Genomic DNA, 27,961 nt, shown 5'->3' with positions numbered 1-27,961 from the left:
CAGTTACTTTAAAACAAAACAAAGATTCTGACTATTCAGATTTCATTTGCTGTTCCATATTGGAGTCAGGCTACTTGACCAAAAGTTCTGATTCAGGAAGGCATTTAGCTGAATAGCCTAAGTCTCCCATCTCCCGTTTCCACCTTCAAAGGAGCTGACCTTCCAGTGCTGATGGGACCTGCTGGTTCCCTCGAACAGTGTCAATCCTATGGAAATTACGTCAACCCTATGGAAAGGCAAACAGGCACCCACAAATGGAACTATACGCGCAGTTCAATGAAGTACAATGTTAAGTTTTCCCCACCTCAAAAGTAATCCATGAAACAAAACAAGAACTGCAGTTGACTTGGTCTCAGGAAACACACATGTAGGATTCCATTACGCCTCCGGCTCCTTCAGTCATTGACAGGGATTTTGTAGGCCACCAGGCTGTTCCCTATGTGGATCGACGTCATGAAGGAACGCAGGTGGACCTGCTCAGAATTGGCAATGAATCGGGGTCCGGACTCTTCCCACGTTTCAGGTACAACCAAATCTTTGTCTGTATAGGTCGGCAGGCCAAACGAACAGGAAGCTTCCCGCCGCGGCAGGAAGGTCACTGTGGCTGTGATCTGTCTGATCACCGAGCGGATCTCGTCCTGGATGGCTTTCTGAGACTTTTTTTCTGGGTGCACTGTCATCTCTGGCCATCTCGTCACCCTCATTGTCAAACTGCCACCTCTCAAGCACCTCCCCGTCTCCAATATTCGAGATGACCACCACCAGCTTCTGCACTGAGCACTTGTACAGCCGGTCTCTCAGCTGCTCCCCCACTTGGCTTAGGTGTTGCATGAGCGCGGGGTCCGTGGTGACCAGCAAGGTGAGTCCGCACTTCTGCACGCGAGTCAAGGTTTCAGAGGGATCAATGCCATGCTGATACAAAATGCTATCGATGCCAAATGAGAAGAACTCGGCCAGGATGTCCGTGCTCCCGAGCAGGGTGATGCCCTGCTCCCCACCGCAGCCTGCGCGCGCCCACGCACCAGGCTTCCACCGAGTCCCAGCAGCTCCCGCCACTGGCTTCAAAAGTAACGAAGCAGCACGCCTCGGCCTCTGCGCAGGCGCACTGCACCCGTATTTTTCTTTCTCCCAGCATACCAGCAAATTTAAAATTATAATTAATCAAGCATAAGCTAATTTGTGTTCTTCTTCCTTCTTTCAAATGTATTGACATCTTCATCTATCTTCAATTTATCTCCACTTTCCTATCTCATTCACAGAAGGTGCTCCTTCCCTTGATCAAAGCCGGTCTTTTCACATTTATACTTGATCTCATCCCCTTTCTTGTCAACAGGGACTTTATTCCATCAATAGCTCCTCCATTTCACTTATCTTTGACCTCTGACTCTTCCAGTCACTTATCCTATATTTAAAGAATCCTCTTCTATTACCCTTTTCAGACCTAAAACAAAAACTTTATTAACTACTAAGGCCCAGTGCACAGATTTGTGCGCCCATGGGGTCCCTCAGCCTGGCCTGTGCCCTCTTGCAATCCAGGACCTCTTGGGGGATGTCGGACTGCTGGTTTTGGCCCGATCCCCGCAGGGCCTGGCTGGTCTCACTCAGTCTTGATTGGGGCCGATGGGAATTATCAAACGGTTGAATGAACGGTTGGGCACTTAGCATATTAGGCTTTTATCATATAGGATATACACTCCAACTATATTTACAAACTCTACTCTCTCAGATTTAATTGATTTAGCAATACATTGCAATATGTTTTAGTTTGAAATTACAATTAAAGATCTAAATTGGAGTTCAACAATGAACCAGCATGGCCAAATCCAGTGAGAATATTCACTCAATTTATTGGACCTCCCTGTTCACTGTTTGCCAAGCATGATGTTTTAGAACTCATTACTCTCTGGAATTTGTTTTACTATTTACTCTACATACTTTTCATTTCTGAGCTTCTGCTGTGCCTATCACTTAAATGTTAAGGTTGACCACAGTTTTCTCAAATTCAATAATCTTGTCTTTCTCAGGGCTATCTCATCTATTCTCAAGTTTTGTGCATGAAGCAAGGATGGCTTTGATGATTTCCAAATCTATATCTTCAATCCAGACCTGTTTCCCATGCTGCTTAAGGATGGGATATATCTAAGAAATTCATTCTTCGGCAATTTCGTTGTTGTGTGGTCATCATAGCATGTAGTTACACAAATCCAGATGATGGAGCCTAACTGCACACCTAGGCTATCTGGTATAGCCTATTGCTCCTAAGCTACTAGCCCGTACAGCACGTTACAGTGAAAAACAAAACAAACAAAAACACAAGAGGAAGACATTGGCGGTTAAGTCAAACACAAGAGAAAATGCTGCAATTAAGAATGTGGTGAACACAAGAAGTCTTAGGCTCCTGCCTATGTAACATAGCAGCATACTTTCTTTCTAAGTAGAAAGAGTAGACTCTAAAATAATGATTAAAAGTATAGTATAGTAAATACATAAACCAGTAACATAGTTTTTTTGTTATTATTGTCAAGTATTATGTACTGCTCTTAATTGTATGTGCTATCCTTTAGTAGGACTGGCAGCACAGTAGGTTTGTTTACACCAGCATCACCACAGACATGTGAATAATGCATCATGCTCTTATCAGTGGAAGTGGGTATCCCCTTTCTTATTACGTGCTTGGGGTCAGGTCCTTATGATATCTCTAGAAAAATTTTTTTTTCTGAGTTTCCCACAGGAGGATGAGTAATTTTTATTTGCATGGAATTACATCCTTGCGTTTCTAAGATCCCAGTCCCTTAATGCAGTCCTGGAAGAGGTGCAGCTGGGAATTCAGGAGAGCTAGAAGCAAAGCCAATGTCCAGAGTTTCCTGTCTATGGTGAAGTGGGGTCTGGTGTAGTGTTAGGCTAGTGACAATCCATCAGTCCATTGTATGGGGTCCACATGGCTGTGGACCATGTGACAAATGCAGGAATGTGAGAGTTATGGAAGCCAGGACTCGAACGCCAGCAAGCAAGAAGCGAGAGAGCAAGAGAGGGAATTCTTTTGTGTAGGGGCTTACATATCTGAAATCTTCCTGTGCTTGGAGTGGCCACTGTGCTTGCAGTAGCCTCTGGCCAATGGCCTGTTCCCAGGTGTGACTGACAGACCTTCCCTTCATCACCCAGACTTTAATGGGCATGCCTATAATGTTTGCCTTTCCTTTGTTCCTTCCTTGTTAATAACTGGGTTAATTCATAATGGTATCATTGGTACCACATTATGATAACTATGAAGTCATTGGCGATAACTGTTGCCCCAAAAGTGGTCATATGGTGCATGACTATATCCTATATAATAAAAGCGTAATATGCAAATTGACCGAATGGCGGAATGACCAGTCGGTAGGGGGCGGGGCTGGCAAGCAGGTGGCGCCAGGCCAGTCAAGGCACGTGCCAGCGGGAAGAGGGAAGGAATGGTGATGGGGGAGGGCAGCGACCAGCGGCAGCAGAAGGGCAATGAGGGGCACCGTCCCCTGATCGACCCATATGGTTGTCTTCCACAGAGGGAGGCTAGGCAGCAACAGCAGGGTGATGGGGGTGGCGCCGTCCCCTTATCCCCTACCCTCACCTACCACAGATGGAGGCCAGGCGGCAACGGTGGGGTGATGGGGGCAGCACCATCCCCTGATCAGATGGCCTGGTCACCTCCAGCAGAGAGAGGCCAGACTGCGGCTTAGGCCTGGGGGGAGCAGGCCTACGTCATCAGTAGGACAACCCCTGAGGACTCCCAGACTCTGAGAGGGCACAGGCCGGGCTGAGGGTCCCCACTCCCCAAGTACATGAATTTTCATGCACAGGGTCTCTAGTAGATTTATAAATGAGCATATCTGCTTGTAGCTTCCACAGCCTTCTCAAACACATCAACTTTTACCTAGTTTTTTAAAATCTTTGCCTGATCCTGTTAGGTCTTATCAAATAATTGAATGGATACACCTCTCCTGGGAACTGACATTTAGACCATTTCACAATGAACATTCCCTTTTGCTTAGACCACATTCCACTTGCTAACACCACATTCCATTTGATAAGACCATTATCCTTCCCTCTTGACCTTCCCAGGATCCAGACCCACCCAGAGAAATCTCTGTCCAAAAAAAGCCCGCCCAGCATCCTTTAAAATCTCTGACTCCCCATCCTTGGGTGCTGATGCCATTTTGGGGCTCAGCCCATCTGGTTTGCAGATGATGTAATAAATTCATAATCCCTCACCACTTTGGCCTCGTGCATTCCTCCTTCAGCAACCCTAAGAGATCCCATTTGACAGCACCACAAAGTCACTCAAGAATATTCTTTGCTATCATGTTAAAACTCTCTCCAACTTCATTTTCTGGCTAACTCATTTTTAATACAGATTTAGATCTTTTGGGGAATTATATACCTGAGAAAACCTTCTGTGAAGTCTCAGACAGAGCTAAGTGTTCTCCTCTATTATTCCATAGATAGCTAACATTGCATTTACCACAATAAAACATCATGGTCTTTTATGTGACTACCCACCTGATGAGGGTATTCTTCAGGACAAAGAGTGATGCTGTATTCATGCTATCTTGGCACCTACCTTTGGCTGACACAGCTTTAATAATCAACAAATGCTTATAAAACTGATCTCAATTCATCCCATCAATATTATGATTTCCATGTTTTTCTTTTAAATAGAAAACATTAAAAAAGAAAAAAAAAGAGAAAATAGCTTCTGGGTAAGTTAACTGACATTGCATTGTTGGATCTGGTTTGTTTGTCAAAAGCTTCAGAGTGATATTTATTAGAATAAAATTAACAAACAGTGCTCTTATCTGTCTTTATAGTTTAAAAAGCAAGAAAAGGGGATTTCTTGAATAATTTAGCATTATTAATCATTGTTTTTTGATTCTGGGTACTGTCTATTTTCAATGAATAGTCATAAAATATTTTTAAAACTCATTACTTTTCTTTATATAGGTAATGTTGAATATCATTAACTTGAGTTAAAATATGCCTCTTCCCCACCCCAATTTTAAGAGTCCATTGTGAGGAGCAATTCTCAAATCTTAATTGCTCAAAAATGGATGCGATTGTTTTCTTTTTTTTAGAATATATTTTTATTGATTTCAGAGAGGAAGGGAGAAGGAGAGAGAGATAGAAACATCCATGATGAGAGAGAATCACTGATCAGCTGCCTTCCACATGCCTGCAACCCGGGCATGTGCCCTTGACCGGAATAGAATCTGGGACCCCTCAGTCCACAGTCCGACACTCTATCCACTGAGCCAAATCAGCCAGGCGATGTGATTGTGTTCTAAAAGAAATTGGGTATATTTAGGTATTTATTATTTTTATTAAATTTATTGGGGTGATATTTGCTAATATGATCATATAGGTTTCAGGTGTCTGCGTGCCCACCATTAGGCATTTATTTAAATGTTAATAACCTTTTTCCTAGTAAGTATATAACTGAATCAAGAAACAAATCCTCCCCTGGAGCCGGGTGAGCCTGGCCCCGGGTCCGGGTGAGGCCGTGGGCCCCTGGATCCGGGTGAGCCTGGGTCCCGGGTCCGGGTGAGGCCGTGGGCCCCTGGATCCGGGTGAGCCTGGCCCCGGGTCCGGGTGAGGCCGTGGGCCCCTGGATCCGGGTGAGCCTGGCCCCGGGTCCGGGTGAGGCCGTGGGCCCCTGGATCCGGGTGAGCCTGGCCCCGGGTCCGGGTGAGGCCGTGGGCCCCTGGATCCGGGTGAGCCTGGCCCCGGGTCCGGGTGAGGCCGTGGGCCCCTGGATCCGGGTGAGCCTGGCCCCGGGTCCGGGTGAGGCCGTGGGCCCCTGGATCCGGGTGAGCCTGGCCCCGGGTCCGGGTGAGGCCGTGGGCCCCTGGATCCGGGTGAGCCTGGCCCCGGGTCCGGGTGAGGCCGTGGGCCCCTGGATCCGGGTGAGCCTGGCCCCGGGTCCGGGTGAGGCCGTGGGCCCCTGGATCCGGGTGAGGCTGGGTCCCGGGTCCGGGTGAGGCCGTGGGCCCCTGGATCCGGGTGAAGCCGTGCCCCTGGGTCCGGCCGAGACCAAACCAGAGGGAGTCGGACCTGCATTACCACCATTTGTCCACCATCCAGAGCTGAGGGGTCAGTGCCGACATGTACTCATAAGGAACTGGTGGACATTGATATTGGGTCTCAAAAGAACTGTTGGTCCAGAAAGAAACTCACTACAGACTGATTCATTTGCCTGTCAGCATAACTATTATTGCTCGTCGCACATTCAATTCTTATAAGTATATCTCTAGTGACACATGATTTCGCTCATCTAGGGGAAATGATGAACAACATAGACTGATGAACAAGAACAGAACCAGAAACAAGGAGGCATCGATCGGACTATCAGGCCTCAGAGGGAGGATAGGGGAGGGTGGGGGGAGGGGGGAGAGATCAACCAAAGGTCTTGTGTGCATGCATATGAGCCTAACCAATGGTTAAGTTCAACAGAGGGTTGGGGCATCCATGGGGAGGGGTGTGGGATGGGAATGGGGGGATGAGGACAAATATGTGACACCTTAATCAATAAAGAAATTTAAAAAAAAAGAAACAAATCCTATCTAATAATAGACAAATACGCAAATTGACCATATCTCCGACACACCCGAGTATGCAAATTAACCCAAACCAAGATGGCTACAGCCACAGAGAGCAAGGTTTCCTAGGTAACAGAGGAAGCCAAGCTTTCCATAGCCATTGCAGGCCTAAGCCTCCACTCAAGCTACAAAGTTTCAATTATAGAAGGTAAACAAATTCAAACAAATGGCGGCAGAATGGAGCTTGAGAGAGCAAGCCAGGGTTGCCACCGGCAACAGGCTCACCCGCTTAAGGCAACAAAGTTTCAATTATAACCCCAACACAAATGGCTTCAGGCCTCCGAGGGAGCCCCAGGCTTGGCTCTGCTCCAGGCTACAAAGTTTCAATTGTAGAAGGAAAATAAATTCCAGATACCAGGGCCTCTGCTTGGGTTGCCAGGGGGCGTGGCCGGCCTGCAAACCACCACAGGCCCCTCGCTCAGGCCGCCCCACACCCCAAGGGAACCCCCGCCTGATCCGGGACGCCCTTCAGGGCAAACCAGCTGGCCCCCACCCCTGTACCAGGCCTCTATCCTATCTAATAAAAGAGTAATATGCAGATTGATCATCACTGCAACACACAATATAGCTGCCCCCATGTGGTCAAAGATCCTGCCCCCATGTGGACACAAGATGGCCACCACAGATGGCCAGCAGGAGAGGGCAGTTGGTAGGCACCCGGCCTGCAAGGGAGGGCAGTTGAGAGGGACCAGGCCTGCAAGGGAGGGCAGTTGAGAGGGACCAAGCCTGCAAGGGAGGGCAGTTGGAGGTGATCAACCCTGCAGGAGACGGCAGTTAGGAGTGACCAGGCCGGCAGAGGAGGGAAGTTGGGGGCAAACAGGCTGGCAGCAGAGTGGTTAGGGGGTGATCAGGCTGGCAGGCAGAAGCAGTTAGGGGCAATCAGGAAGGCAGGCAGGCAAGCAGTTGGGAGCCAGCAGTCCTGGATTGTGAGAGTGATGTCCGACTGCCCGTTTAGGCCCGATCTCAGTGGGATAGGCCCTAAACGTGCAGTCGGACATCCCTCGAGGGGTCCCAGATTGGAGAGGGTACAGGCTGGGCTGAGGGACAACCCCCCTCCGTGCACGAATTTTGTGCACCGGGCCTCTAGTCTATATATATAAAAGCCTAAGTGACCATTACGACCAGAACGATAGGAATGACCGGTTGACCAGTCGGTATGACACACACTGACCATGGGGGTAAGACATTTAACCCAGGAGCTGCCCCCTGGTGGTCAGTGCACTCCCACAGCCAACCTCTTGTAGCTCCTCACCTCATCTGGCCAACCTCCTGCGCCCCTTCCCACAGCTGGCCAGCTCCCCTGATAGGCCTTGATCGCTGGTCAGGCCGAGGGACCCTACTCGTGCACGAATTCGTGCACCAGGCCTCTAGTAGTCTTACAAAGATATTCAGCAATTTTGGGGCACCAATATGTAAGTTGTAGCATACATATCTATGTGTGTGTGTGTGTATGTGTATGCACATATATACACATGCATATACATGTACATATGTATGTATATTAGTCTATATGTATATATTCCTTTTTATATATTTAGATACATATTTTTCAAACATTCCTGGGTCTTGTCCCACAGATGTTCTATGATCACATCATGTTACCAAAGTTACAGGTAATTATTGTGTTTATTGACATAGATGGTTTAAAAGTAAAAATTGAAAAGGACAAAGTTAGGTAAACAAAGATTTTTATTCAAGACTATTGCAGTAGGGGACATATGTGCATCTGAACTCCATTTAGCTGAAACAGTTGGTGGGAAGGTTTTTCACTGCGGGTTGGGACGAGCTAGTAGAAAAGTACTGGAAGATGATAGGCAGCAGGTTGATCAATGAGATGTGTGGAACACAGTGAGTTATTTCCTCAGCCTGCTAATGTTTCCTCTGTGATGAGGCCATCTGTATTTGCTAGTTGGTGACTATGAAAGTTAGGCTTCTACCCTCCAACAGAGACTGGGAGATACAGGTATATGGGTATTATCTTCCTTGATGACTATATTTCAGGGGATGCTCACAGGTTCTCAAATAAGATACTTTTTGGTACTAAAACTGACAAGAGGGTTTTAAAAAGATTTACATATATCTCAAAGGAGCAGAGAAAGAAATTAAAATGACAAGTTTTCTAAAGAAAAATCTCTCAGAAAGGCAGGTCAGGCTTAAAGTCTAGTCAAGCTGAGGGAAATGTTTAGGCCATCTTATGAAGTCTTCAGAGAAACAAAATTCAAGACGTGTTAGGAAGAAAGCAATATGATGAAGCAGTTTACATTAAAGAAGAATGGCATTCTCACATTTAACCTGTTTGCATACCTTTAAAAAGTTAATATAGGTGACACCATAATGGATATGAGAAGTAAAAAACAAAAAGAAAGAATTTCAGAGGAATAGTAAGATATGCATGATCTTAGATTCTTGGGCACTCTTAAGTCACCTTGCCTGGACAGGTGCTTCTGTGGTTTATCAGCTGCTTACTTAGGAAAGTTAAAATTAAGTGAAAGTAACCTACAGAGGCTTAATAAAGAAAACTACATTTAAAAAAGTGGGTTGCACCATTTAAATTTCTTTAAAAGAGAATTTCTCTAAAAATTTATTAAGATTTAAAACAAAAACGTATCATAACCAAATAAAAAATTCAGTTAAGGGTTAATATTTTCATCTCTTTTTAGTTTTATTTATTTTTATTTTTTAAATAAATCTTTATTATTCAGATTATTACAGTTGTTCCTCATTTTTCCCCCCATAGATCCCCTCCACCTGGTTCCCACCCCACAACCTGCCCTTACCCCCCCTCACTGTCCTCATCCATAGGTGTACGATTTTTGTCCAGTCTCTTCCTGCACCCCCCACATCCCCTTCCCCCCAAGAATTGTCAGTCCACTCCCTTTCTATGCCCCTGATTCTATTATATTCACCAGTTTATTCTGTTTATCAGATTTTTTATTCACTTGATTTTTAGATTCACTTGTTGATAGATATGTATTTGTTGTTCATAATGTTTATCTTTACCTTTTTCTTCTTCTTCCTCTTCTTATAGAATACCCTTCAGCATTTCATATAATCCTGGTTTGGCGGTGATGAACTCCTTTAGCTTTTTCTTATCTGTGAAGCTCTTTATCTGACCTTTAATTCTGAATAACAGCTTTGCTGGGTAGAGTAATCTTGGTTGCAGGTTCTTGCTATTCATCACTTTGAATATTTCTTGCCACTCCCTTCCGGCCTGCATAGTTTCTGTTGAGAGATCAGCTGACATTCGTATGGGTACTCCCCTCTAGGTAACTGACTGTTTTTCTCTTGCTGCATTTAATATTCTCTCTTTGTCTTTTGCTCTTGGCATTTTAATTATGATGTGTCTTGGTGTGGTCCTCTTTGGATTCATTTTGTTTGGGGTTCTCTGAGCTTTCTGGACTTGTAAGTCTATTTCTTTCACCAGGTAGGGGAAGTTTTCTGTCATTATTTCTTCAAATAGGTTTTCAATATCTTGTTCTCTCTCTTCTTCTGGAACCCCCATAATTCAGATGTGTTGGTATGCTTGAAGTTGTCCCAGAGGCTCCTTACACTATCTACATTTTTTTGGATTCTTTTTTATTTTTTATTTTCCGGTTGGGTGTTTTTTGCTTCTTCGTATTTCAAATCTTTGACTTGATTCTTGCAATCCTCTAGTCTGCTGTTAGATCTCTGTATATTATTCTTTATTTCAGTCAGTGTATGCTTAATTTCTAGTTGGTCCTTTTTCATATCCTCAAGGGACTCACTAAATTTATCGGCGGTTTCTAGAAAATTTTTGAAAAACCTTATAACTGTGGTTTTGAACTCTATATCCAGTAGTTTGCTTTCCTCCATTTCTGTCATTTGTGACCTGTTTCTTTGTCTCCGCATTAAGGCTGCTTCCCTGTGTTGATAGAGTGGCTTTGTGTGCTAGGTGTCCTATAGGGCCCAGTGGCTCAGCCTCCCCAGTTACCTGAGGTGGGCACTCTTGGTGCACCTCTTTGTGGGCTGTGTGCACAGTCTTGTTGTAGTTAAACCTTGATTGTTGTTGGTATCACTGGGAGGAATTGACCTCCAGGCCAATTGGCTGTGAGGATCAGTTGTGTCTACTATGGGAGAAATTCTGTGCTGGAGACACCCTTATGGGGCAGAACTTGCTTCAGTGGGCTTTGGTGCTCACTGAGTCTGCCTGATGAGTGTGTCTCTTATGGATGTGAGGAGTTATAATCTGGATGGTCCCACTCTGACCACTGGATACACTGGCTCTTGGATCTCCAAGGAAGTGCTAATTTAGCTCTGCCTGAGGTCACCCAGCAGGAGCTATGGAGGGATCTGCAAATTCCTCTTCTTTGTTTGGGGTTTGGAGGTGCCCAGATGAGGCCCAGCTGTGAAGCAATGCAAGCTGCTCTGGAGCCTTGGGCCTTTTTTTAGAAGTTCTGGGGCTCTCTGACCCAGCTGCAGTTTGTTAGGTAATTTTAGATTGCTAAGGACCAGGCCATTCATATGCAAAGGCTTCTTCGCACAGCTGGGGTGGGGTTGTAAAAGGGTGGGGCAGGGTTGCAGGGAATCAACAGGGTGGAGCAAACAGCAATGGCCAACCTTTAGCCCTTCCCTAAGAGGCCCCTGTGTGTCAGTGCGCCTGGAACTGGAGTTCAGAGCAGTTGGGAGCTTGTGTCTCCCTCCCAATTGAAAAAGACAACCACGTACTAAGTTGCCAGCCCTTTCCATACCTCCGTACCTCTGCACTTCACTTGCACCTCCTCTGAGTCTCAGTTTGCTTTTCTCTCCCCTTCTAGTTGTAGAATTTCTACTCAGCCAGCCTTCCTGTGGTTCTAGATGATGTCTGTTTTGTCTTTTAGTTGTAGTTTTGAAGTGGTTGTGTGAGGCAGCAAGTTCAGTTGTTTACCTATGCCGCCATCTTCTTCATCTCTTTTTAAAACTTTTTTTTTTGTGTGTGTGAAATATTCTATAACTCTTACTCAATTACATCATGCATTGGGCAGGAACATTAAAAAATTAAATTGTAAAAAATTAATCTATGAGAGTTTCAAAATAATGGGAAGCTGAAATTTGCAGTTGATTCTTCTGCATATGGGTTTATCTATTTTTTTATGTGGATTCTATTTTTCACCATTTGTTTGATACTTTCTTTTTATAGTAATAAAAGGTTCTATAACAAATATATACATATACAGAGAAAATGTTTATTTTATTTGAGATAAAAGGACAATTAGTGAATTCTTCCAGTTTTTGAAACTGATTTATTATATCCTACTGATTTAAGGTGTCATGAAAATAAGACTATCACAGTACTCTCCAGGGTCCCTCCATGCTGTCTCAAAGGGTAATAGATCCTTCTTTTTTACAGATGCATAGTATTCCATTGTGTAAATGTACCACAGCTTTTTTATCCACTCATCTATTAATGGGCACTTAGCTATTGTAAATAACACTGCTATTAACATAGGGGTGCATATATTCTTTCTGGTTGGTATTTTGGGATTCTTAGGATATATTCCTAGAAGTGGGGGAGATTATCATGCTAAGTGAAATAAGCCAGTTAGAGAAAGACAAATATCACATGATCTCACTTATATGTGGAATCTAATGAACAAAATATACTGATGAAATAAATAGAACCAGAGACATGGGAACATGAAACAGACTGATGAATCTTAGAGGGAAAGAGGGTATGGGTGGGGGTGGGGGGGGAGGAGAGGGAAGGGAGTGGCAGGAAGAGATTAACCAAAGAATTTATATGCATTGCCCATGGACACAGACAATAGGATGATAAGGCCTGGGGTGGGGCAGGAACCTGGTGGAAGGGGCAATGGGGAGAAAAAGGAGGGGACATCTATAATACCATCAACAATAAAGAAAAAAATAATTTTACAATAAATAAGATTATTTTCATAATTGAAAAGTGTTACTCTATGAATTACATGCATCTTGGATCAAAATCATGACTCACATAAGCTTAGTGTATATTTATTTAGTTCTAGTTATAAGTAAAAGTGAATTTAGAATAAAAATATTATAAATTACCCCAAATTTAAAACTTTCTGTTTTTCTTAAATATAAAACTAACCCATAGGTTAAAATGCCATTCTTTTTCTTTTAAGAGAATTATATAATATTTGCATTATCTTTCAATCTTTAGTACCCTGTTTTCTTAATAATTGCAGAAGAAAAGTAATCAATTTCAGAGTCTGTAATAACAAATATGCCTTTCCATAGACTATCATTTAAACAAGATAAATAGGAGTAGTGTGAATTACCTTTGAGTACTTAATACAATTAATTTTATACATAAAATCACTGCATTTGGATAGCTCCATTGTTGATAAGTTTTAAGAATTTGTGTATAGTAGTGTTTTTTTTATGCTTTAATAGATAGAATTAGTGTGGTTAGTAATTATCTTTTATAACTTCAAAATATTTATTGTTCCTTAATTATGTGTGAGGCTCTGATTTAGAAGCTGGGACTGCAGCAATAAACTACACAGGATCAACTCTCATTCCTAGTGGGGAGAGTCTAGAAAAAAGTATTAAAGAAACAATATGGTGTATTTTAAGGTTATAAGTGCTTTAGAAGAGGATCATAAATTAGGTAGTTCAGAAGTTGAAATGTAAAATTTTTAACATTTCCTTTTGCAAAATTACTGTATGCATGTTTTTAAAAATACACAGTCTTTAAAAATGTCTTTAGCTTAGGTATTTTATGTTATGCTTTAAATTATGCTACTATTTTCATTTTTATTAATGTATCTATTTTTGTATTAATCATATCTGGCATACATAGTTAAAAGTAAGACAATTACAACAATTGTCTTTATAACTCTGTATTTTTTCCTTAAATTTGTAACATGTCAAATATAATGAAACATTATGGTTTATTACCATAAGTTTATATCATTCTTAGACAAATTCAATGAATGCAAAAATGAGTAGACTTTATAATATTTTTTAATTATATATGTTGCTTTATTTTTCCTATTTGTTGGTATTTTTAGATGATTTTAGATGTCAGTTATTCTGTCATTTTGTGTGTGTGTGTGTGTGTGTGTGTGTGTGTGTGTGTGTGTGTGTGTGTAGAGAAAAAACACCTGGATCAAGAGTTTAAAAACTAATTTCATTATGCAAATAGCTATATAGTGTGTGCATGCATTGCATGTTATTTTGATAGCAAGAATCTGTCAAGAATGTTATGATTTCATTACGAATAGGAAGATTCAAATAACTTTATTTTTAAGGACAGTTTTTAGTAGATCCACAATGAACTCTAAATAATATAAATTGTTAACCTTTAACTAATAAAAAAAAGTTAATATTGGCATTCAGTATAGGAAATCCATTTTCTAAGCATAACCAAACAAGGAAAACCAGCTTTTATTTTTCCGAATGTGTAGAAATCATGCACTAAAATATATTTACAGTTATTAAGCCTTCTCTGAATGACAGTATGCTTTAATGGAATAGACCAATTAGGGATTTTTTAAAAATAGAAGCTAAGTTAATTTTGTTAGAGTTGTGATCCTTATAATGCCATCTTGTTTTATAAAACCATGTGCTTTTAGTAATGTCAGTTTTTAGAATCTATGGAGTTCTTGAAATGTTTGCTCTTGTAAATGACCCAAAGGCCAAATTTCAAACCCAAACCAAAGACTAATATCATACGAGTGGCACTCCATCATATAATGTTGACTTCTACCAGGGACAGAGCCTGGAGAAAAGGAGGCTTCTGAGACAGCCAAGTTTTAAAAAGTCCTGAATTCCATATGCATTCAATAATTTATAATTCTACCTGGAGAAAATTGAACCATACCTTTAAAAATTCCTTTCATTTAGCATGGCTATATGATTTCTTCTATTTTCCTCTGCAAATTGATCCTTAATATTAATTTTATTCTGATTTTTCATATAGCCTGGGCTCCTTATACCTTTAAGGCTTAATTAAGGTTGTACATTTTTCTAGGGACATGCCTATGTATAAAACATGTTTTTTATTAGAGACTCATTAAAAAATGCTACGTTTATCTTAACTATCCATAATTTTTTTGCTCTTTCTTAGAAATGTGGTCAAATACTATCTATATTTCCACTGCTATCTACTACCCATATTGACTATTTAATTATTTAAAATTAATTGCATTAAAAATTTAATTTCTTAAGCACACTAGACCTGTTTTAGGTCCTCAAGAACCACATGTGGCTGGTTACCATAAAGATACAGACTGTTTCCAACATTGTAGAAAATTCTATTGAACAGTGCTAATTCATATTATTCTTATTAGTTAATAATGCAACTGAATTTTTAAAAAATCTGCCTGTATTCTATGCGAATAGCAAAGCTGAAACTAGACTCCAGAGCTTCCGATAACTTTTTGAGAGGTCAGCTGGTCTAGGAACATGGGCTACTTATAATGTCACGTTTCCTATAAATAGCCCATGTTTACCCTGCAACCCGGAAGACAGTTTGTTGTCAGGTTCATTAATACAAAGAGGATAATAGTTAGGAGCTCCAGGAAATATATTTAATTATTGATTTAAAAAAATGTATGAATGATTCTAGATGTTCCATGTGACCTAGATATTCAATAGTGTTCTTTAAAATATCTGCATAGTTTAATATGTCTAACAAGCTTAGTGGGGAAAGATAGTAGGATAAAAAACAGGCAAAGTTTAATTTGTGTCTCAAGGCCTTAGGTTAGTCTTATAAACTTTATGACTAGTCAGAGGAAAATGGTATTTAGATAAATCACACATAGGTCATAAATATATACCAGCAAATTCCTCTTCCTAACTTGTTGTGAGTCAGGTTTGGGATTAGACCCCCAAAGATATAAGCCTTGTAAAAAAGCCTGTGAGGGGTCATCAGTGTTTCATCATGAGGGCACAGTAGAAACAACTTCTTATTGCTAAGAAATAAAAGAGAATTATAGAGAAGACCATTTATATCTGTTTACTTATGAATTTACTGCTGGCACTGAAATTATCATTATAAACAGATAATTTTCTATTCAGTTCCTTCTCAAAAATCAATTGTAATTTGTCAGCGAGTACATATCAGATATTGAGAGTTTAAAATGAATTTACCCACCAACAGAAATGGTCTTCCTTATTTACATGTGATTCCTGTTTTAATTTACTTTTCTTTCTTAGGATAATTTTCCTATTGATTTACCAAAATATATGCATGCTAAGTGATGTGTACTGCAATAGTGGCGCTGGGCCAGGACACCATTCAATGTTTGGGCCCCCAAAAATATTAAGTTTGGTAGCTAAACATGGCATCTGGGAAATAGGGCATTCTGCCTTATTTTTCCTGGAAATGGTTGTCCTCTTCAGTTTAGCCAAAATACAGAAAGAATATATCACAAATCCTGCTTATTCAATAATCTTTAAATTCTTTTTTTTAATTTATTTTAATATGGATTGTTTGCCCCTCTTATTTACATACCATTTGTATTCCATTTGATTTATTTTTCCCATTTCATTTCCTGTATTTAGGCAGTTATACATTTTAGGGAAAATAACTTTTATTTCCCCCTTCGTCCCATATAATTTACTAAATTCATAAAAAAGTATTTAAAAACTCAAATCCCATGATAGTGATAGTTCAATTCATGTGACCCTACATTAGAAATCACCTATTTGCCTACCAGTGCTGAATTCACATAGCCTCTTCACACAAGTGGTTCTTGACCAGCATATGTGTTCTTATCAACTGAAGAGCACCAGGGAAAAATGATGCTGGAAAATTCCCAGAGACCAAGTAGGAAATCTGTACACAAGATATGATAATGTATTTTTGTCAGCTCTTCTCTATTTTTCCCAAATACCCTGTGATTCTTCACTTCATATAATTTGGCCAGAACATTGAAAACATTGTACTTGTTTCAAAGCTGATATGCTTTATTATGTCACTCCAAATCTAATTTATAGCTGGAGAAATACCCATAACAGATCTCCATTTTTTATCAGGAGGTTTATAGAGGAATATTTTGTTGGTGTCTTCCAATTATTTAATCCATGTGTCAGAATTCATTTTGGTCTGGTTTGAATAGTAAAGGGATGAGAATTGATATCTTAGCTTAAGTTAGCTATTAGAAAATATTTTTAAATTTAATTCATTTATTCTCATCTCTACAGTGATATGAATTAAATAGCCGATTTATTCAGGGACTGTCTCAGTTGAGACTAGGGTTTTACCATAATAGTTTTATAAGTGTAGATGTCTTTATTCATGATCAGACCATCTCAAGAGGAAATAAGTCAGGATATAGCCCTAAAGGTAATGAAATATAAAGACAGTGCAGTAATTAAAACATACTCTTATATCAAGTCAATTTAACATTGTAAACACAATTATTAACATTTTAGTAATTTTTTTATGGCTAAACTTGTCCCTCTCTTACACTTTCTGCTACTGGTATAGCCTTTACTTACACCAGTAAATAGTATAAGACATTGAATAGGATGTGTCATATTTTGAGTAAAGATTGCATGTTTGAATGCACATATATTGAGATTATTTTTTTAAATTAATACTGCAATGGCATATTTATTTCAGGACAAAGTTTTAGAATTTTTAAACCAGTTATGGATTTATAACAGATTTTATTTAAAATATAATGAAATTTATTATTTAAAATCTGTAGGATTCTCAACCTAAATTTCTTAATAATTAAAATGAGGCTAAATGTGACCTTCATAATGACCTTATTTTTCATGGTGATGTGATTTTGAGAAAAACAGATTTCCCCCCTAAATCTTAGCATCTTTATGTCCACAAACTGAGGTAGTCAGTGACAAGTTTATGTTTATAGTTGACCAGATGACTAGTTCAGTTAACTAATTCAGGAAAGCAAAATACAATGTAGCTTTTATAAGGAAACTAGAGGCCCAGTGCACGAATTCGTGCGTGGGTGAGGTCCCTCAGCCGGGCTAGCAATTGGGGCCAATCGGGGCCACAAGAGGTTGGCTGGCCAAGGGGAGGGGCCGCAGGAGGTTGGCTGTGGCAGTGCACTGACCACCAGGGGGCAGCTTCTGCATTGAGTGTGTCTGCCCCCTGGTGGTCAGTGCCATCATAGTGACTGGATGACCAGTTGTTTGGTTGTTCATTCATTCATTTGGTCGCATAGGCTTTTATATATATATAAACTAGAGGCCCGGTGCATGAAATTCGTGCACTGGGGGGGTATCCCTCAGCCCAACCTGCACCCTCTCCAATCTGGGACCCTTCAGGGGATGTCTGAATGCCTGTTTAGGCATGATGCCACAGGGATCGGGCCTAAACAGGCAGTCAGACATCCCTTTCACAATCCAGGATTGCTGGATCCCAACTGCTCGCCTGCCTGCCTGATTGCCCCTAACCTCTCCCCTGCCAGCCTGATCGACGCCTAACTGCTCCCCTGCCAGCCCGATCATCCCCAACTGCCCTCCCCTGACAACAAGAATCTTAAATGTTGTCACCCCCAAATGCCCTCCCCTGCATATTCCCTCTTTATTAGATAGGGTTTTTTTCTTTAACATATTGGACAGCCCTAACTGGTTTGGCTAGGTGGATGGAGCGTTGGCCTGCAGACTCAAGGGTCCCAGGTTCGATTCCTGTCAAGGGCATGTACCTTGGTTGGGGGCACATACCCAGTGGGGAGTGTGCAGGAGGCAGCTGATCGATGTTTCTCTCTCATAGATGTTTCTAGCTCTCTATCCCTTTCCCTTCCTCTCTGTAAAAAAATCAATAAATATATTTAAAAAAAAAAAAGAAACATTTACGATTCCTCCATATCTGCCTGGCTGGTGTGACTCAGTGGTTGAGACCCCAGGCTGCTGTTGCTGGCAGGGAATCGCACTGTGGGGAGTGAATGTGTTTTTGTTTTTTATAAAGGGTCAGGCAGGCCTCTGGGCAGCATTCTGCCAGGCCGCTTATGCTGCAGGCTCTCAGCAGCAGCCCTCCCTGAGACTGCGGGACTCCAGCAGGGCTGAGAGGACTGGGCGCCGCCATCTTGTGGCTATGGGCACCGCCATTTTGTCACAGAGTGATGGTTAATTTGCATATTAATCTTTTATTAGATAGGATGATGCTCTCAAGGCAAAAAAGTAACAAAGTTACTTATAAATAAGTTATCATCTACTCCATAGTGACTTATAATACAAGTAAATCATTCACTCATTCTTTTAAAAATCACTTAATAGGCAAATATTACTTTTCTTGTGCTATGCCAGTAGGGAATAGAATGTTAAATATGCAAATCATAAAATAAAAGAAATAATTTAAAGAAACATTAAAATATAAAAGTAAATGGCCGAAACCGGTTTGGCTCTGCGGACTGAAGGGTCCCAGGTTCTAATCCGGTCAAGGGCATGTACCTTGGTTGCGGGTACATCTCCAGTAGGGGGTGTGCAAGAGGCAGCTGATCGATGTTTCTCTCTCATCGATATTTCTAACTCTCTATCCCTCTCTCTTCCTCTCTGTAAAAAATCAATAAAATATATTTAAAAAAATGCAAAAAAAAGAAAAAGTAAATGAATATAACTCAACTTATATTTTCCCTCACTATTTCCCAATAAATTTGAAAATATTCTAACATACAGTGAAATTGCAAGCCTTCAATCTCTGTTGACCACTGCATTTTTACCACTTTATTGACTGTCTAGGCTATATATACAAGTCTCCTGGTATGTGTTCTATTGATTTTTCGATTATTTCTATGATTAGCAAACTTCAGTTTTTTAGGGCATCTGGGTTTTCTCTTATTTGTTTCAACTTCTAACCAAAGTTTCTCTCAGATCTCTTACTTTGAAAAATATGGAGAACATACCTGTGTTGCTTATTACAATAATTGCATGTATAGTTCCTTCATAAGAATACAACTTATAAACTTTGTTCTTATTTATTTTATACTAGAGGCCTGGTGCATGAAAATTCATGCACTTGGGTGGTTCCCTCAGCCCAGCCTGCACCCTCTTGCAGTCCAGGAGCCCTCAGGAGTTGTCTGACTAATGGCTTAGGCCTGCTCCTCTCGGGGAGCAGGCCGAAGCCATAGTCTGGCCTCCCTCTGCAGGAGGCAATTGGGCAGGCCAATCAGGGAACAGAGCTGGCCAGCGAGTGGCCACACCTGTTCCTCAGATCGCCCCTCCACCACTGCTGGTCTCTGCCGCCCCCCGATCGCTATCCCCACCTTCTGCCCATTGGTACGTGCCTTGGCTGGCCTGGCACCACCTTCTCACTGCCCCTCTCCCCCCCCCCCCCCCCCCCCAGCTAACCAGTCCTTTCGCCATTCGGTCGATTTGCATATTATGCTTTTATTTTGTAGGATTGATTATCCAGTGAAAGCAATCTGAACAAAAAGGTGAAAGAATGTGCAAACTTATATTGAACTCATCAATCCACCCAAATATGAGCCTGATCTATTTTTGAACCTTTATTCTACTTGTACATTCATGATTCTCTTTATCACAACATAGGAATTATATTTTCCTAGATCTGTGCTTATTGCTATGGTCAGAGTTATTTTTTAAATACTTACCAAGTTGGCACTTGTATAGTAAAATTTTAAAACTTTGTATGTTTCTGGTATCTCAATATCCCCATGAACAGACCATGAGCACCCACCTGACTCAAGTGACCAGGGACGCCAGTGTAATAAGACTGGCCCCTCAAAAGTTCCCTTCTTACTCTCCTGTGACTGTGACCTAGTGACAATCAAAAACACTACTGAAATCCTCTTATGCATTTTGTTCAACTTCTGACCCCCATCCCCATAAAATTACTTGGGGCTCCTCCCAAGTGGTCCCTTGCATGGCATGCAGCTCCTCCCTTCCCTAGGATCTGTAAAGAATATAAATTTGTTAACTTCATATACCTCTCCAAGTGGCATTTCTGCAGCTGTGCTTGAGTGATCCTTAAAGACCCCACAAGGTTATTTACTCTTCTATTAAAATACACAACTATTAGGAAAACAACTTTTAATATCTTTCTCTGAACCAAGATATATCTAAAACAAAGTTCATTTTAAACTGATAAATAGCATTGTTTTCTCCACACTTTGACTGTAGGAATTACTATTGTTTTATTTAAAAAAAATCTAATGCTCACAAAGATAAATTGTCTAAGTCTAGGAAAACTTGCAAATATAGAACCAATGAAGTCTTCAACCAGTGATTTAACAGAATGTCCAAAGATTTTAATTAAGGTCAGTTCCTAAATAACATATAAATTTATTCAATCTAATATTGATGAAGTTAGATACAACATAGTGATTTATTATGCACTTCTACAAATTTTTCAAGATAAAGGAAGAGATTAAATGTCCCTGTATAAAATAATTGGTCATATAGAGTACTATGGTTGAAAATAATTTATTTTTGTCCTAATATCACAGGGTGTTTCAAATTAATTGTAGACTCCTGAAATCCATTATTTTCATAAGCAGACTTTTATCTTCTCATTTATCTTAGATTACCAATAGAAAGTTAAAATTGTTAACAAATTTTCTTGTAATTTGTCAGTGAATTTATATAAATTCTTAGATGTAATGTTATTAATGTATAAAATTAATTCTAATTTTCACAGTGGTAAGAATTTAATTTACATATTAAAATAAAATTTATGCAGTTAAAATTACAAGAAACAGTACTAACAACATTCAAATACTATTTTAAGATAAGTTGAAAATGTCCTTGACTCTCAGAAATTATTGTTTATATTCCTTTATTTTATATACTAGTGGCCCAGTGCACAAATTTGTGCACATTGAAAGGAAATTAATTAGAAGAAATATTTTAATATTGCTATTCGCCCTTTCTCTATAATAGAAGTTTCAACCAAATTCACGATCTACAATGATAGATCGAAACACACATGCGATTGGCACCAGAGAGAGCTTTATGTGTATTGCGTGTACGCAAGTCAACTTAGCTTTTTATATACTACTATATAGAATAAACTTGTTTAATTAGACCTGCTTTCTGATTTAGCTAAACTTTTTCCAGCCCAGTGAAACTCCCTAACTTCTCTTTCAGGTAATTGTCAGCAACACAACAGTAAATATCATCACGAAGCAGATTATTATTGTAGATCATGCAGGGAGAACAAAGGGTAACATATTTAACTGCTGCAGTGTTTGACTATATTCCACGCAGTGAGAAAACCTGAAGTCATTTTCAAGGCCCACCATTTCTTACTTCTTTTCAGTTGGGTCAAGTTTCTAAACTTTCTAAATCCCCATTTTCCAGTTAATGAAAAGAAAATAGGATTCTACCGAATCTCGTCTCTACCTACTCCAGGACTTCTGTGAAGGTTAAATGAGATGAGGCACAGGAAAACGCTTCAAAGACATTTGGTTAAAGTGTGAAATGTTTTCACCTGGTTATAAAGCAAGTGATGTTCCTGGGCTGAAGAAACTCCAAGGAGGCTAGTCAGTTGGGAGAAGAAGCCGGGCGTTGCTACGTGATGTCAGTACCCAGCACCCACAGCCACGGTATTTGGTCCTAAGCTGGCAGTGGGACATCCTTAGCACTGCCACGGAGGTGGGTGGGAGAGGCTCCCGCCACTGCAGCTGCCTCACCAGCTGTGAGCCCTGCTTCTGGCTGAGCAGTGCTCCCCCTGTGGGAGCACACTGACCACCAGGGGGCAGTTCCAGTGTTGAGCATCTGCCCCCTGGTGGTCAGTGCTCATCATAGCAATTGGTCTGTCCACCATTCAGTCAATTTGCATTTTAGACTTTTATTATACAGATAGCCAAGATTTGGAAGCCACCCAAGTGTCCATCAGCATATGAGTGAATAGAACAGCTATAGTATATTTACACAATGGAATAGCACTCTATTGTAAAAAGGAAGAAAATTTTACCCTTTGTGACAGCGTGGATGGACTGGGAGAACATTATGCTAAGAGAAATCATTGAGTTTTAAAGGAGCAAGATAAACAGATAGGTAGAGAGATAAAAGAATGTGAAAAAATATAATCTCTTTTCCTAAAATTATATCCAAACAAGACACATTGAAAAAAAATTGCTTACTGCATTTTCATCATTTGCTGATCTATATTAAATTACTTAAAAATAGAATAAATTATATTTCCTTTCTACTTCTGAAACATCTTCCAAGAATATTCATGATATCCCTATGAGATGATGGGGGCAAAGGTTTTCATACATTATTTACAAATAAATAAATTAATTGAATACTATATACCAGGTTCTATGTTAGTTACCTTACATCCATTACCATTAATAGTTTCAATATTTTAGAGAATATGACTAACTTAGCTAACTATGTCTCTTCACTATACCATAATACCCTTTTTTGAAAAATTATGATTTAAAAAATTATTTAGTGAATTTTTTATTTTATTTTAAACCATTATTTGGAAGATGGTATGTTTCTCTTGAATTAATGTATTATGATAGAAAGATGCATACACAGACACTTTCATACTTTTTAAAGATGACAACTTTCTTTTTTTAAAATATATTTTGATTGATTTCAGAGAGAAAGGGAGAGGGAAAGATAGAAACATCAATGATGAGAGAGAATCATTGATTGGATGCTTACTGCACGCCCCCTATTGGGGAGCGAACCTGCAACCCAGGCACGTGCCCTTGACCAGAATAGAACTTGGGACCCTTCAGTCTGCAGGCCAGCACTCTATCCACTGAGTCAAACTGGCCAGGGCAATACTTTCATATTTTTGAAGTACATTAAAAAAACACACAAAACTAGGATATTGGTATAAACAATTAGGTTGATTTAAAAACCCTAGGCAGTAGAGACACACAGAATAATCAGATAGCTTTTCCATACCTGTATATACTTACTTTAGAACAGTTTGAAGAAATGTAAACTATATCAGCTAACTATAAAAATCCTAATATGCAAATCGACCGAAAGGTGGAACAACCTGTGGAATGACCAGTTGCTATGATGTGCACTGACGACCAGGGGGCAGACTTTCAACACAGGAGCTGCCCCCATCCCGCAAGGGGATGGGGCCAGCAAGTGGGTGGTGCTAAGCCAGCCAAGGTGGGTATGAGCGGGGGGGCCCCGATCTCCCCACCGCTCGCCCCCGCAGATTGGCCCTGATTGCTGGCCAGGCCTAGGGACCCTACCCATGCACGAATTTTGTGTACTGGGCCTCTAGTATGTATATAAATGCCTGAAATATTACTTTATTGTGTCTTAGAAACATTATGATGAACATGCTTTTCTTAAATGACAATGGGTAAATATAAGTGATTTTTTAAAATAATTTTTTTTATTATTGATTTCAAAGAGAACTGCCTCCTGTCTGCCCCCTACTGAAGATCCAGCCCGAAACCCAGGCATGTGCCCTGACTGGGAATGGAACTGTGACTCCTGGTTCATAGGTCGATGCTCAACCACTGAGCTACAGTGGCTGGGTGTAGACAATTTTAAAACTATTTATTTTATAAACACTTTTTTAAGAATGTAATTGTAAGTCACAGTCAAGTTGCATTGATCTTTTTTGTCAAGAAAGATTGATCTCCAGTTTCTATCAACTTGACAAAACTTTATTTTTCCTTATAGTTTGGCTTTGGGCTAATAGCACCTAATTACTAACAATAAGAGCAAAGTGCTTCTATGACCAAATAACAGAACTAACTCAGCTTGTAGAATCCATTGCAAATGAACTTCCCAGGTTGTGTCTGTGGATATAGTGGAGTAGTTTAATGAGAACCAATTGCTCAGAAGCATTGAGGAGTTGGTTAATATTTACTTTCATAAGAAGAGCTTTAATTAAGTGGCACCTGGCAGGCAAGCTTTGGTCTGAGCTTAAGATAACAGATTCTATTTAAAAAATTACCTCTGAGGGTGTGCCTTGGGTAAATTTAGTTTTGCGAGTTACCTTTTAAGTGCTTTTGCATATAAACAAGTAGTATATATTACCATTTAGGAATTAGGCCCCTTTTATAATTATTAAGATACAATAATAAATTATGCCTTAATTAAGGAGGTGCCATCAAGATAACATCATAAATTGCAAAATGCTCATCTGTAACCACACATAAAAATAAAATTAACTAGGAGATGTTTTTGAATTTTTTTTCAATGTAGCCTTCATGGTATAGTACATAAGAATGTTTGTCATGTAAAATATCCTGAATATCAATTGGTAAGAGCTTTTCTATGAGCTGCTTATACTTATAACACAATTTTTGTGATTTTAGCAGGGTTAATTATACTTGTTTAATACTGAATATCTGGTAATTTTTTGTTGTTGTAACTTCAGTCAAACTTCAAATCTTATCAAATATCTCTTACTTGATGAAAATGTAGTGAGTAACCATGTTGAATTCTTACTAAATGCAGATAATAAATTGTCCTAAAAAGATGAACTAGAATTTTGACATATAATTTTTAAAGTAAATTTAAAAGAAGATAACAAAATAAGTTTTAGTCATAATTCTATAACACTTTTTAAAACAAAATATTTGAACTATTGAAATATTTCACTTATTTTTAATAACACTAAATATGTTCCTTGTCTCCATAACATGGATGTAATTTCAAGTAAAACAAAATATGTTCTTTTAATACCTGGAATATTGCGTATTATGCTGCTATCTTGTAACTTTGAAATTGTTATAAGAAACAATTCTTATTTCTCTGAATATATTAGAATTCATTATTCTCATGATTTAGTTTGATTCATAATAAATTATTATTAACTTAAACAATTTTGCCAAAATAAGCAATGGCTGAGGAAAATTTTTAATTCATAAATAAATGTAAATATGTATATAGAGAGATACAAAATAATACATAGTTCAGAAAATGTCATATGATTAAATATATCAGCTCTATATCTGTGAAACAAACAAACCAAAAATATTTGGTTGTAAAACTTAAAACAATTTTAAAAGGCTAAAATTATCAGTAATATTAAATATACAGACTAGAGGCCTGGTGCACAAAATTTGTGCATGGGGGGTGTGTGTCCCTCAGCCCAGACTGCACTCTCTCCAATCTGGGACATCCCTCTCACAATCCAGGACTGCTGGCTCCCAACTGCTTGCATACCTGCCTGCCTGATCGCCCCTAACTGCTTCTGCCTGCCAGCCTGATCACCTCCTAACCACTCCCCTGCTAGCCTGATCGCCACCTAACTGCTCCCCTGCCAGCCTGGTCACCATTAACTGCCCTCCCCTGCCAGCCTGGTTGCCCCTAACTGTCCTCCCCTGCAGGCCTGGTCACCCCCATCTGTCCTCCCCTGCTGGCCTGGTCACCCCCAACTGCCCTCCCCTGCTGGCCCAGTCACCCCAACTGCCCTCCCCTGCAGGCCTGGTCCCCTCCCAATTGGCCTCCCCTGCAGGCCTGGGTCCCCCCCCCCAACTTTGCCCCCATGCAAGCCTGGTCACCCCCAACTGCCCTCCTCTGCTGGCCTGAACACGCACAACTGCCCTCTCCTGCTGGCCATCTTGTGGTGGCCATCTTTTACCACATGGGGGCAGCCATCTTTGACCACATGGGGGCAACCATCTTGTGTGTTGGAGTGATAGTCAATTTGTATATTACCTCTTTATTATATAGGATTATAGGATTATAAAATTTATATTCCATAAACATTTTTTTTCCTCACCAGAGGATATTTTTTCCATTGAGTTTTAGACAGAATGGAAGGTAGGGATTAGGGGGAGGAGAGAGAAAGAGAGAGAGAAACATCAATATCAGAGACACATTGATTGGTTGCCTCCAGCACATGGTCCAGGAGGGGCCCAATCAGACACTCAGGTACCTGCCTTTGAATGGAAATTGAACCTGTGACCCTTTGCTGGGTGGGCCGATGCTCTACCACTGAGCCGCACTGGTAGGGCCATATTCCATAAACTTTTCATAGGAAGAGTCACCTTCAAACTAAGACCAGAAACTACAAAAGGCCAGTAATTACATTCTTTTATCCATTATTGATCATGTAAAACTCTGGAAAAAATATATTCACAACTGCAGAATTCTCTAGAATTTATTCCATCTATAACAATAAACTGTAATTATGCTGTTATGTAATGAGGGCTATTAAAATTTGCTTAGTCACTGGCACAATATAATTCTGTAATATAAACATAAATTTAGACATTTAAAAATATCGCTGTCTTACAAATGTGTACTGCTGCATAATTTCAAAATCCTTTTACACCCAAAACCACATATAGTTTTCATTATTGTAATAAGAAATTGATGAATACCATCCCCCTGTTAGAGGTGATGAAAACTAGTGTCAATCAGTTTAAATGACTGGATTTAGAATGTTAGTTTATAAGAATCTAACAGCTGGCTCCTAAAAACAGAGGAAGTGACTAGAAATTGATCAGTTATAGTAATTATAGTATCTAAGTCTTGCTGAAGAAGATTCTTTCACAAACAATATTTCATGAAGCTTTTTACTTACACATTTGGGGTTTTTTTCTCATATTTTTTTAAAATATATTTTTATTGATTTCAGAGAAGAAGGGAGAGGGAGAGAGATAAAAACATTAATGATGAAAAAGAACCATTGATCAGTTGCCTCCTGTACACTCCCCGTTGGTGATGGAGCCCAAAACCCAAGCATATGCTCTGACTGGGAACCAAACTGTGACCTCCTGGTTCATAGGTCAATGTTCAAACACTGAGCCAAGCCAGCGGGCTAAATACTTTAACTTTTTGTTATGGAATATTCAAATACAGAATTACTAGTGTCTTTAATCCTGAAACATGCATCTAAAAGTTTTTCTTTTTTTGTACACGAATATGCATTTATATAGACAGATAAAAAGATGGGGTTTTCTATGTTGACCTCTACCTTATCAAAAGGAGCAGGTGAGGTGGATTTTGGTTACTGGTAATTCAGTGGATGGAGTCAGAATTCCTCAGTGAGTGATGCCATTGCTTTCAGCTATTCTTTTCTTTGTTGCATTCTGTTCCTAACAGGGGAAACTTACACCAATACACTTTATCTGCAGTGTCACAAAATATATTTTTATACTTTATTCATTATGTATTCCTAGTAATGGGTTACAGAGACTTTTCTCTGGCGGGGGGAGGGGGTGGGGGGGCGGTAGGTGCTGCTTTTGGAAATGACATAGAACACTCAAGATGATAAGAAAATGCAGGTGAAACTCAATGATTCCCTAGAGGTTTCCTTCAGGGTTTTTTATTTGTTTGCTTATGATTTTACCGAATGGGTCACACTTCATTTTTTAAAAGCCAGTTGGACATTTGGGTTTAGAGACTTAAAGTTCATAGATTATTAGGCAAATATATCAAGTGAAATGAAATTGTAATAGCTAACAAGGTATTTTTATTTCGTACTTTTCAGGGCCTTTTTAAATTTATATGGGATGCAATTTATG

General features: G+C 39.9%; 2 protein-coding genes across 8 annotated transcripts in view; one reads left to right on the top strand and one right to left on the bottom strand.

Moving 5' to 3' along the window:
* Nucleotides 1-27,961, top strand: part of CADM2 (cell adhesion molecule 2) — a gene marked incomplete at its 5' end in the record, with an annotated part of 1,250,256 nt that overhangs the window by 194,751 nt on the left and 1,027,544 nt on the right. The gene's annotated exons all lie outside the window — the stretch shown is intronic.
* On the bottom strand, nucleotides 396-3,176 carry LOC307097232 (mitotic spindle assembly checkpoint protein MAD2A-like; the record flags this gene model as incomplete). The annotated part of the gene is given in 3 exon segments (XM_079767240.1): nucleotides 396-662; nucleotides 664-1,125; nucleotides 3,057-3,176. Coding segments are annotated over 3 exon segments (849 nt in total).

This window comes from Cnephaeus nilssonii (assembly GCF_951640355.1).
Source record: "Cnephaeus nilssonii genome assembly, chromosome: 3".
NCBI lineage: Eukaryota > Metazoa > Chordata > Mammalia > Chiroptera > Vespertilionidae > Cnephaeus > Cnephaeus nilssonii.
The sequence above is the reverse complement of the archived record's forward strand: the minus strand, read 5'-3'. Positions and strand labels throughout refer to the sequence as shown.